The sequence below is a fragment of the Myxine glutinosa genome, chromosome 8 (assembly GCF_964187855.1).
Source record: "Myxine glutinosa chromosome 8, kmMyxGlut1.1, whole genome shotgun sequence".
Taxonomy (NCBI): domain Eukaryota; kingdom Metazoa; phylum Chordata; class Myxini; order Myxiniformes; family Myxinidae; genus Myxine; species Myxine glutinosa.
Window position 1 is genome coordinate 89,430,467 of NC_136268.1, and position 12,911 is coordinate 89,443,377.

General features: G+C 43.0%; 1 protein-coding gene across 4 annotated transcripts in view; it reads left to right on the forward strand.

Moving 5' to 3' along the window:
• Positions 1–12,911, forward strand: part of PDE5A (phosphodiesterase 5A) — a 209,258-nt gene that overhangs the window by 140,656 nt on the left and 55,691 nt on the right. For all 4 annotated transcript variants that reach the window (XM_078783484.1, XM_068102486.2, XM_068102484.2 and 1 more), the window contains exons 16-18: positions 1,074–1,174; positions 9,403–9,480; positions 9,570–9,633. In XM_078783484.1, coding sequence (XP_078639610.1) covers positions 1,074–1,174; positions 9,403–9,480; positions 9,570–9,633 — 243 coding nt within the window. The remainder of the gene's footprint in view (positions 1–1,073; positions 1,175–9,402; positions 9,481–9,569; positions 9,634–12,911) is intronic.

Sequence of the window (12,911 nt, forward strand, 5' to 3'; positions counted from 1 at the left end):
AGGCGGTCACGCCCCGGCCCTCATGATTGAGTAGCGCTTAATGATTGGAGAGAGTGTGACGTCAGCATCGATTATTCGAGAGCTAAAAGGAAAAAGCCGCGTCTCACCATCTTGGTCTCTCTCTCTTTCTGGCTCTCGTCTCGAGTGGACGCTGTTGTCTTGGGTGCGCTGGTGAGGAGACGTGTCGGGGCTTTGGGACTTTTGCAACGTGGAAGGAGGAGGTGTTGGTTGATGGTGGTGCTCTGCGGAGAAGGAGGGGGTCGCGAGCGAAACAAAGAGGGATCCTACCTGCTTGCCTCATGCCGGCGGCTGGACAGGGGCGCCATTCCGCGCCATCTTGTGCGTTTCCCGCGCGGTGGTCTTAACCCCGGGGAAACGACAATATTATTGGCATTGCCCATGATGAAGCTGAAGCACAAGGCCTGTTGCTCTAATTTTTCATATTTTGGGGAAGAGAGGGAACCAAATTGTACTGTGTGGTGTATGAAATGGCAACCACCATATATGAAGAGGATTTGACAGGAGAGAAAAGGAATAACAAAAGGGATATGGAAGAGGAGGAAGAAGACCTATCTAAACCCACAAAACGCATCTACACCGTTTCCCTTTCGACAACGGGTGGGGTCTATCTGGTCACACATATTAACGATATAATTATATAACATCACTACTCTATGGTGTCATATATGTTCGTTCACCCAGGGGCCAGTTTCCTAACCATCACAGTATCTTGGGTAATTATGGTAAATTATAATATTGTTGTTCATGGTGTTAGTAAATAAATTATGAGTAATATCATGATGTCTGCCATGCACAGAATTTGTAAGTGTGAATTCATATATAATAATCGACATGCATGTATGCCAATAAGTTGTTTATGGAAGCAGGTGTTATTGAGAGATAAGACAGGATGCATAACTTCACTATAAGTGATCTATCAAAGTTTGTAATACACAGGAATGCTATCACAGAATCATTGCCAAATCAAATGAAGTTGCATCTTATAAACACTTTGCAGTTTTCCGAGCCACATGTGAATGCCGCTTAAATTGGTTTTGCTTTGTGCCACACAGGGCCATGAAATATTGCAAAGACTATCAGTTGAAGATTATCACACAGCCATTGGCATGATCAAGCATGCCATTCTGTCTACAGACTTGGCTGTATATCACCAGTAAGTGTCTCAATCACCACCACCACTACATGCACACTTTCTCTTGGATTGAAGAAGATTTTTTTCAGCAAAGACAGATGGAGAAGATTTTTCTTGGTCTTTTGCTCAGTCACTGTCCAAGTATCTGTATTTTTTTTTTAAATCATGTCTTTGTGAACTTGCTACAGCAATGGAACTCCATCTTACTGTGCTGCTGTCTGAGCCATAAAGTGTCACGTTTTCATTGGAATATTTCTTTTTCTGGGTCTTATATGAGATTTAAAGTTCAGGTTTTTTTTTTTGGTTTTTTTTACACTTTTGAACCCAATGCTTCAAAATCTCGGAGTCTGTATCGATGTGGGATCCAAACAAATTCCAATGTTATATGAATTATAATACATTCGCAGTTTTTTTGTATACGTAGTGTTACGGATTCGTCACTTCCGTTGTGGTGGTTTGCATCCACTGTAAATATTTCTGATTCCATGTATTATTATTGTTGTCATTTAAAGGGAACAGATATTTCTATTTTCAAAAGTTAAAAGTTAATGTTAAAAGAAACAGGAAACCGGATCGGGAACTGGACTACGAAGAGGAAGAAGAGAGAAAAAGGGCGGAGCGAGTGAAGTCGGAGAAGAAGCGAGTCGCTTCAAGGTCCAGGGCGAACGTTGTCGAATGAAAGTCGCTAGTGAACTTTCGGGGTTCCTGGGAAAGGAATTCCTGCGACCGAGTTGTTATCGCTGTGACTGATCAACCGGCGTGTCAGGTTTGGCTTTGGATTCTGAGGAATCATCATCGTGTCGTTTCGACCCAAGTACGGGCCGTCGGCCATTTTGACTAGCGCAGGACTTGTGCTTTGCTTGCGGTTTCGTCACCTTTCGACCCTTTTCACCGCATCCAGACGTCGATCTGGGGCGTGTGTGTGTGTGACGTGGCTTTCTGAAGGTTAATTCGTCCATACGGGTGTGATCTCTCAGTCGCCTGTAGGGCGCTTTTGGATTTCCCAGTCGCCTTGAGGCCGCGTCACTCTTGGATTGAAGAAGATTGTACAGCCTTTGTACAGCTGTGGCTGGGTGACTGTATTTGCCATCCACACGGGATTCGAACGGGATTCTGGTCTCGATCGGGCCTCGTTCTGTCGATCGCTGGAGCGAATCAACGTTGGCTTGAAGCCGGGAATAAGAGACATTGGGGAATGTTCTTGGTTCACTCACTTGGAGCATAGTGAGTTATATATTACAAAACTGATGGTACCATCATAGGACATATTGATTGTACTGTTGAATATTATTATTGTTGTACTGTTATTCTTGTCTGGTCCCTGGTGAATCCCTGGTGAATCCCTGGTGAATCCCTGGTGAATTCTTGAATCCCTGGTGTTGGGCTAGCGGCTAGGGTGCCGGCTTAGGATCCTAGGATCCTGGGTTCGAATCTCGGTCGATCGCCGAATTAATGCCAGGGGGGTTGACTCAGCCTGTCATCCTTCCGAGGTCGGCTAATTGAGTACCAGTTCACTGGTAATTCCCTGTTTGTCGTTGAAGGTGGCAAAAAGGGTTGGCGTCAGGAAGGGCATCCGGCCGTAAAACATTGCTTCAAAAAGGGGACCAAAAAACAACAACTACCACGGTCCCCGAAAAGGCCAACCCCCACTTTGCGGGGAAAAATGGCCTCTAAACGGTGTTTTTTTTTGTTATTCTTGTGTGATCTTAATACAATATTTGTTTGTTGATAACCATTGGTGTGGTTTCCCTATTGATTTTTGACACAGAATAACATATTTTTCTGCCGTGGCTCCTCTCGGGGCTCGGAGGTACGCCGTGACCAGGGGGTCGGGGAGGAGCACGTAACAGTAGTCAAGGCTCGTGGAAGAGCTAGTACACTGAAGGGATCAGGATGGAACAGACAAAACAGGCAGCAAAACATGCATGCATGGGATGGACAAGTTGGACACAGAAGGAGACCCCAAGGATGGAAAACTGGAAAATTGGAAGTAGGAGGGATTTGGGTGGGGTTAACGAGGGTAGAAACGATCATGTTTTTGCATTGGGGATGATCTGAGATGGTGGTGAAACAGCTGTTTTGAAGACCTGGAGGGAAGAATGAGATTGACTAGGATGTAGAAGTTGATTCCACAAGCAGGTTGGTTCCACACATTGTGTAAGTTGAGATCCACACATTGGCTATGAGAGTAGAGGAAGTCAGTAATGCAAGAGTGGAGTTGGCCTTGAATGCCATAGGCAAAGAGCTTGGAAGGCAAAGTTGGATGCTAGACTGCACCAAAAGCTCAAGATATGTCTAGAAAGACGACCCTGATCTCATGTTTGACATTGAGGGCCTCCATCCATTGTTGGGAGAGCCGTAGCAGCATGCAAGATGGAGTGACCGGGTCTAAATTCGAATTGCTGATCTGACATAAAGCCATTGGAGAAAAGGAAAATTTCATATCAAATGTGATAATGGATTCTGTGACCTTGCTGATGATTGGAACTAAGCTGATAGGTCTGTCGTTAAGGGGATCGTTTTTTGCACCATTTTATGCAATGGAGTAATGTTGGTGGATTTCCAAGCATATATATAAGATGACGAAGGGCAAATTATAGGTTGAAAAGAGAATAAAGAGGATCTACAAGAGCAGCAGAGTAGGTTTTTAAAACACATGAGCTGATGCCATCTGGTCCAGTTGCAGAATTAGAGTTTAGGGTTGCCAGAAACTTCTCCACCTTCTCAGATACTAAAGACACAGTGTTCAGGAGCAGTTTGGCATGACTGTGTAGGGTGGTTACAGAGAGCAAGGGGTTGGGAACACAAGGTATGGAAGCAAACACAAAATTGAGGCATTCGGCCTCTCATGAGCGAAATCGGCTCTAGTGCCATTTGAAGAAAGGAAAAGGTTTAAAGGGTTTGACAGACTTGACAGAGACAGACTTGACAGAGACAGACTTGACAAGGCACCACCAGGTTTTAGAGGAGGGAGGCAAGTTAAAAAGTTAATTCTTGAAGTTGGACAGATGTTGTTTTCTGACTCTCCTGAGGTTGGAGACAAACTTGTTGTGGGCATTGTGGAATAAGCTGAGATTGCCTTCGGTCACATTTATTTTCCAGGAAGACAAGGAAAGTTGTTTCAGAGCAACTGCATCACCACAGCATTCAATGTACCATGGGTGGGAAGAATGGTAGGCCCCCCCAGGGCGGGTCATACTCAGGTGCCAAAATCAATCTGAAGGAAATACTAACATGAGGGGTGTCTATATTATGTGTTTTTTTATGGGGAATTCAAATATGAGTTTATTTTTTGGATAGGATAACTCTAACCTACATCAATTTGTATTTCTAAATTGCCAATTTTACCCTTTCGAACCCCTTTATAAGATATTAAAAGATATAAGGGAAATCATTCATATTGACACAGCCAAATCAAATGTACATATTTATTAACAGGTGAACTGCATGTATATCACTGGTTACAATTACAAAGATCAATCTCCTTACTTCTTGAACTTTACCAGGTTGCACAAGTCCTGCTTTGACTCATTCTTGGACATCAGCCTCCTGCTGGTCTCCTGAGCCCTGATGCCTCCATCCCTCTTTTCCTGTGAGAAGTACTTAGCAGAAGCCTCAGTCACCATTTTAACAACCCTCTCAATGTTTTGTGTGTGGCAAAGCCAGTTGAGCACCTCCATGGGGGTGTTGATGAAGTTTTTCACCTCCGAGGTGCTTAGGGAGCAGGTGAGAGGTGGCTCTGACACACCTTCTGACCAGCTGATCAAGTTACCAATGCTGAAGCATCACAGTTGATGTCAGGTGTCTTTCTGGTCCTGACAGAGGAGTCCCCCAGCTGAGTGTCTGGGTCTCCCTCTCCCCTGATGGCCAGGATTCTCTCCACCCCCTCAGTCCTCTCCTTCTGATCCTCAGAGCACAGCAGTGTTTGGAGGATGGCTTCACTGTGGGCATACCAAGCAGATCTTCTCACAGTCGGCATCACAAGGTCCAGCACCTCCTTCCTCTGGGACTTGAGGCAGTCCAGCTGAAACAAGATGTGCCTAGGCCCTTCGATCCAGGAGTGCTTGACTTTCACGTTGAACCAACATGGATAATACACTCCAATGATGAATTCCACAATGAATTGCAGATTCTTCCGGTTCTTTCCTTTCAGTCCATGCTTTGACACCCAGAGCCTGAGAAGTCTGTTCGCTGTGGTGAGCCAGCGGCTGTGGTTTACTGGTCCAATCTCCACTAGAGCCAGCCTTGCAGGAAGCACTCCATCCCTGATTGCACAGACAATTTTATAGCCATAGTGTTGATCAGTTGAGAGATCTTCAATGGCCTTGTCAGACAGCTTGATCAGTGGAGGGCCAACAAAGATCCGGGTGAAGTTTGGATTGATATCCAAGTCTGTAGCAGAAGCAAGGAGCTTTCCTATTGGCCCGGAAAATGTGTTGTCTGACAGAGTAGGGCCATCAAGGTGAACAATGAGATGGCGCAGGGGAAGTTCACCAGTGTGCAGGTTGCACACGAACCAGACCAGCTTTCTCCCCAGGTGCAGCTCCAGCTTCCGCATTACTCCAGCTTTCACACCAGTGTTGACATTTGTTGAGTCTCCTCCAATGGCCCACAAGGTCTTATCAAAACCCCTCTCTTTCAGCCAGGCAAACAGGACCTTAGCAATCTGCTCCGCATGTGACTCCTCTTTAGTTGCTTTCTCTGGGGTAAAGTGGAACAGATAGTAGTTACCAGGCTCACTAACAACAGTATAGTGTTCTTCCTTGATCTTTGCAGGAAAAGATTGGTCATTGCCCTCAGCTTCCATCATCACATTGGTCAGGTCAATCCACCCATCAAAGAGGATGCAGGAGATCCCCCCTACTCCCTGCACTTCTCATCAAACTCTTCCCCCAGCTCTGTCATCAACCTCTCCTGTGCTCTATTGACCTTGTTCTTATGAATCACTTTACTTGTATTGTCTTCTGTGATGATTCCTGCATCAATCAGAGCTGCAGTTGCTATCGCTGCAGTTGGCCTCAGCCCTATGCCATACCTTACACTAGCAAGGGCAATGTTTGGAATCTCATCATAGTTTTTCTGGACCTTTGCTGAAGCTGCAGGCTCAGTGTCAGTTTCAGGGAAGAGCTCAACTTCAGTGACAAACTCATCTTCAGCACCACTTCTCTCCAATTCCAGATCCTCATCACCATCTGACAAAAATCTCTCAACATCCTTCCTGGCTGCCTTCTCTGCTGCTGCAGCATTTTCCTCCTTGCTCCTTCTCCTTTTCTCTGCATTCTTTTTATTTTCCTGCCTTTCCAATGTCCTCACCTGTCTCTTGTGCTCTGGCAGATCAGGGCTCCCCATTTGGTGGGGTCCTTTACTTCCAACCTTCTTTTTCTGTCCCTTAATGTAGGCAAGATCTTTCACAGGAATCATTTTCTCTCTGCTGCAGGAACAGTTAATGTGGGCTTGGATCACACAGCCCTCACCGGCCTCACAGCCTCCCCCCTCACAACTGGTAATCTGACACTTGCAAGTCAAAATATCAAATAACTTGTCTAACTTGACAATGAACCTCTCTTTGGCATCAAGTTTGCCCTTCCCAAGAGAAACCTTCACTGCCTGATTCCAGACCTCCTTGAGCTTGGACATGATGGTCACCTTTTCATTGATAACAGGAGGCTTGAAAAGAGCATTAGCTTTGCTCCACTGGCAAATCAGACCAGGGTAGATGTCAGACACGAGCTGGTCCACTGGGTAGTTCCTCCTGTCATCTTCACTTTGCTCCCTCAAGTAGATGCCATACCTCAGGATATCCCTCACAGTTGGCAGTTCAGACACCAACAGCTCCTGCCCAGTGCCAACAAGATTACTTAAATGAGAACTTGATTTCATCCTTGTTCTGACTTGAGCCAGTTTTAGTAGTTCACACTGAAATAAAAACAATAATACACAGGTAAGTATCCACTACAGACAGATATTAAGGTATTACACAGGTATTACAGAAAACCATCAAAATATTCACTTCACAGGTCACTATTTTCCTTCACATGTAACTCAGGCTGGCAATAGGTAAGTACACAAATCAATTAACAAATATAATATAAAACAAGGTAATTTACATCTAAAATTATTATCTATTTGTTCCTCAGGTTCCTTATCAAAAACGTACTTACTGGCAATGCCATAAGAAGAGAAGAGAAGACGGATGGATAAGGATTGCCAACCTCCTCAACATCGAGCTTTCAGCAACAAGATGGCTACAACTGCCGTCCCAACAGGAAGTTACCAAAATAAAAGCCCGAACTTCAAAATAAAAAACTTCTCTTTTTTCCAGAAGAATAGCAAAATAATCAAAAATTTAATAATAATCAACTGCAAATTGATGTAGGTTAGGGTTATCAGAATTTTTTAAAAACCTCAGATTTGTGTTCTACACACCAAAATACGTAATATGAACACCCCTCTCGATTGATTTCCAAAAAAAAAAAAGTATGGCCCGCCCTTGGTAGGGTAACTGAAGACGAGATGGGTTGAATCTGTGCATAAGAGAGAGCAGATTTCTGTAGAAGAATTACCAGGCTGAGTTGTATCAGGGGCAGTAAATATAGGAGACGATGCCTGAAGTTCTGCTTGTCATCCATGCCAATCTGCTTGAGTGTTCTGCCAGACTCGCCGGCATTGAGGCAGCTCTCTGAGAGTTGCCAGAGAGATGTTGACTTTCACAAGCATATGATCAGATGAACCAATTACAGCAGAGGAAGATCAGAAGACATTTAGTCAGGAAAGTTAGTCATCACCAAATCCAGAAGGGAGGATTTCCATTGGGAGAAATCCAGGTTGGAAAGTTAACAGATTGAGTCAGTCCCATGGTGTCACAAAAGTCCTTTGCTGAAGTGCCATGGCTGGTGAGAGAGGTACCAACACCAAAACCCAGGCAATTTTATCGGTGACAATTGGAATGATTAAATAATTTGGCCGTGCAGCGGTTTCCGTGCACATCTTTGGTTTTATTGGGAATTTGGTTAGGCCGGCGTATGATTCTGCGGTTAAAAATGCACAGTAATAACGCTTTAAAACGCAACAGATTTAATGAATAATCACTAAGACAGGGACGCAGCCGGGGATCGATGAATGAGGAGAATATGGAAACCTGCCAGCTCGCTTAACTAAACAGAAATGGTCTCCACGCCTAAACGTTAAACTACACTTATTACAATATTACATGCAGACTCGTTCAGGGACGCAGGACGAACTAAATAATACGACGGGTTGGATGCGGTACATGTTTAGTGGTCTTCCCTTTTGTGGGACGTTATGAGTGCCAATGTGTGTGTGTGGGTCAGGCCTGCACTTATGCATCTATGCAAGATACTCTCACAATGTAATTTATATCTCACAATACAAGTGGAATATTCTCATGTAAATGTTGTTAAGCAACTGCATAACAGGATGAGCTACTAAAACAACTGAAACTAGAACAGCACTCAGTAGAACCCACACCTCTGCCTGGCTGAACCGTTTACGTTTTTCATTCCTCTAATAGGCCGGATCCGGACCTAAACCAAAGTCTAATCAACTTGTTCTTATCACCGAGCCAACTCATCCACCTAGTTTTGTCATAAATCGGCCACAACTTTTTGAAATATCATGCTATATATAGTTTTTGGTTATATCTCTCAATGATGAAGAATAACTTTAAAAGTTTTGGTATGCGGATCTTCACCAAAATCGAATCAATTTCTCCTGGTCATACACCCAACCTCTGCACCAAAGTTATTCTGATGCCATCCACAACCTTTGAGATATCCTATTTACAGTCAGGCAGACAGATAGGGGGGAAAACAACCTCTGTCAACTTTCAGTGGTGGGGGTAATTATTGATTGTTGTTTTTTTTAAACAAAATTTAGCAGAAATAAAGATATTGGGGTCAAAAAAGTCCATCATCCAAAGGTTACATCTTGCAATATGCATTGTCACCATGTAGTGTTTGTCGTGGTTCAATTAAGCATGAGGGATCATACATGTAAAGCGAATGTCATACAACGTTGAATATGTTGTACTTCTGGGTTTATCTCATGTTATGGTTTGGGATACGAGAAGAAAAAGGGTGTTTGGACGAATAGTAAATTGTGCAACAACAATTTGATGGACGAATGGTCGTGCTATCTTGCTTCTGAAAAAAGTTCCATTTGCGCTCCTTGTAATTGATCTGGTAAGCATTTACAAACATTCATTATGAAACAAAAGTGTTGCTTTGCAGAACCTGTGGAGAATTTCTGGACCTTGTCAACTCAGCCTCCCTGGATACCGGCAACACCCATCACCGCAGACTCCTCAGGTAGTCACACGGATTTATATTTTTGCTGCATCGCACGATGAGTAATGGCACTGTTTTGATGACCACCAGTTTTTACAATGTCTTCCCAGGGGAATGTTGATGACGTCATGTGACATCGCTGCCATCACAAAACCCTGGCCTGTTCACAAAAAGGTCTTTATTTCTTAATCTTAGTAAAAAATATATAACATGATGCTTTGTGACTGTTGCTTAGTTTTGCTGATAATGAAGTTTGTTTAAGTTCTTATTGCATTGGGGGTTTTTACCTCCGCCACCAAAAGTGGACGGAGATTATATTTTTATGGTCTGTCTGTTAGCAGGATATCTGAAAAAGTTATGGATGGATTCGGACTAAACCTGGTGAATAGGTTGGGTGTGTGACAATGATGAATTGATTCGATGTTGATGAAGATCCGGATCTGGACACGAGAATTTTCATATTTTTAAAAACAGATTCTTCATCATTGAGAGATGGGTCCTAAAACGATATTTAGCACGATGCCTCAAAAGGTTATTGACAGGTCATGACAAAACCGATGTTATGGTCTAGATGCAGATCTTATGGTCTAGAGTCTAGACTCTAGATGCATTTTGGTTATGGTCGAGATGCAGATCTGGCCTATCAGTGGGATACAAAACGTAAACCGTTCAGCCTGGCGTAGGTATGTGCTCTACCGAGTGTTGTTCTAGTTTATATGTGCTTTGGCATTAGGAGAAGAGGGCAATGTGTGGTAAATTGGGATATCAAGAAAATAAAAAGTGTGGAGGACAGAAGAGATAGGGGAAGGAAGGAGAATTGGGTCAGAGGGGGAAGAAATGGAAACTTGAGATGAGTGAGAGCAAAGGTAGTGGAGGTAAAGAGATGTGTGTAGGAGAGGGAAAGGTGGTGGGGGAGGGGGGGATAGGAGAGGGAAGGAGCATACAGTCGGGGGGGGGGGGGGGGGGGTGGTGTTGGTGTTGAAAAATCCAATATTCCACTATTATTGAATATATAATATAACAGAATATTGCATGCTCATCCTTGTGAAGATATTAATTTTGCTCGTCTTCTTCAAGAACTGTGTTGCGGGAAATGGTTTGGCATATTAATGAAGACTTATCTAGCCTGTGGTCAGTCATTTCAAAAGTCGTCAGCTCTTTATACTTCTGACATCGATATCTCCCCCTCATTTTGACTCCCCCTCATGTGTGTGACTCTGGCATGAAATTTCATACTGACCTTTTTACACTGGTGTAACCCATACCTACATCTCCCAGGCCAATCCGTGAGGCATTGATACACGGAGACATTTGCGAAGCCAATGTTTTCTAAGCAGCTTTCCTTCTCAACCTGATATGGCAGTCTAACCAATTAGAAGCCAAGTTTATTCACGTGCCTATGCTCAAAATAAGTGCCCCTCTTTTTATTATGCACATCAATACAGTATGAAATAGTTCATCAACCCAACCTTCCTTCCTTCTCTCCTCCCAAACTTCGTTCCTTTTTCTCCCCACTCCTCCCACACTACTCCTCATCCCTACCTTTTCTGTCCTATCATCCTTATCCTCCTTTTCTCAATTTTAAATTTCTCATTTTAGTACCCTTCTCCCCTCACCATGTTTTTTAAAGAATTTTCCCCGAATTTGATCTCTTTTTGGCAAGATGGAGCTCAATCCCCTTAAATTTGAACGTTGAGAAAATGTACATTTAATTTTATCGACAATGTCTAAGATTCTTGTCGAGGACTTGGGTGCACATTATACGCAGCAAACTGATATTATCAGATGTCAGTGTGCTTTACATGAATGACATGGATGTTAAAGCCTTATCTCCACTTGATGTCCCAAACGTTTCTTGTGTGAGAACCAATCCAAAGCAGCGTCAAGCCTGTTCATAGAACTCCTTTTGTGTGTTTATAACAAAGGTAAAGCTCGAATTAGACATCATTACATTGTTTAAATACTGTATATGCTGTTGTACTCCTGCGCAGAAAATTAATAACAAGGCAAGATAAAAAACGTTTTCTCCAAAACATGAAGGAATTGTCTTGTGCGAACAAATCTTGGCACAAACCTCAGTCATTTTCCTTGTATCTTCCAGCCAGTATCATATATTTTCCCCAGCAGTGGGTGAGGTTCCCAATTTTAGGTTGTACAAAACAAGGATTTTGACTCCCCCTCATGTGTGTGACTCCTTTGATAGAGAATTAGCACAAACTACACGAAACACTTGTTTTAAAGGCATTCTCAGCATGATTTGATGGAAAAAGCACAAAAGGAAGAAATGGCTGGGATGTCAGCCTCTGGAAAATCACACAATCATGGCCATCTTACTATAATATAGTTAATACGTATATGGCTATATATATATACATATATATACACAGATATTTAAATTAGAGACTCCAGTCATGGACTAGATAGTCTTCATCGAGGCCAGGCCTTAAATATAAGAGCTGCATTGATAGAAAAGTGAACAAAGAGAGAATAGTCGAAGTTTTTTGGGGAAGTAAAAAATCTGCTTTTTGAAAAGGGGAAGGTCGTAAGTTTTTGGAAATACATGGGAAGGTAAAGAGTTCCTTCGTTTGGCAGTGGTGGGGAAGAAACAAACATCATAACGGCCCACCCTTAAGTTGCCAATGGCCACACAATAATCATGTGATGTAGTGGCTTGTTGAGTATTCCGTGGTCTCGCTAATGGCAGAGATAAACAAGCAGAAAGTTATTGAGAGCAGAGACCGAAATAATATCTGTAGAAAAGAGAAAGAGAGCCAACTTTGCGGCATAATTCGATCGGGTCGAATTTTGAAGTCAGATTGGGAGAGTTGTTAAGTCTGATTGCTCTGGATTCAATTCTGTCCAGTAAAAATGTGGAGCTAGAACCTCCCCAGATGTGAGAGCGGTACTCTATACAAGGACGAATCAATCCTTTATATTGTTGAAGCAACTGTTGAGAGGAGAATAATCTACGACATCAGAGCAGGACTCCTAATTCCTTCGAGGCAGACTGAGCTATTTGTGTGTAATGTGTGGATTCCATGATAAATTTGATATTAGGGTAATACCTAGTAGGTCCATTGAATCACATGGTGTAATTGTGGCGCTTTCAAAGGAGATTGGAGAGTTGAGAGCAGTTTTAGAGAGAGAGAGATGGGAAGAAATTGACTTTTAGAATCATTAAACTTAACCTGATTACATTTGCCCAACTGCAATGTCTTGTCCAAATCAAAATTTAAAGAGGTGGCTGTGATCAAATGAGATTTAGTTCGAGTGAGGGAAGATGGGGTGGATGGGGAAACCATGGAGGAATGTAATGTTGAGTCATCAGCATACGAGTGCATTTGGTTATTTGTAAAAGAAAGAAGGTCATTGTAAAAAAAAGAAGGAAGAGTGCAGGAGACAGGACAGAACAATGAGACACTGCTGTTGATAGGGAAGGAGGGATATGTTGA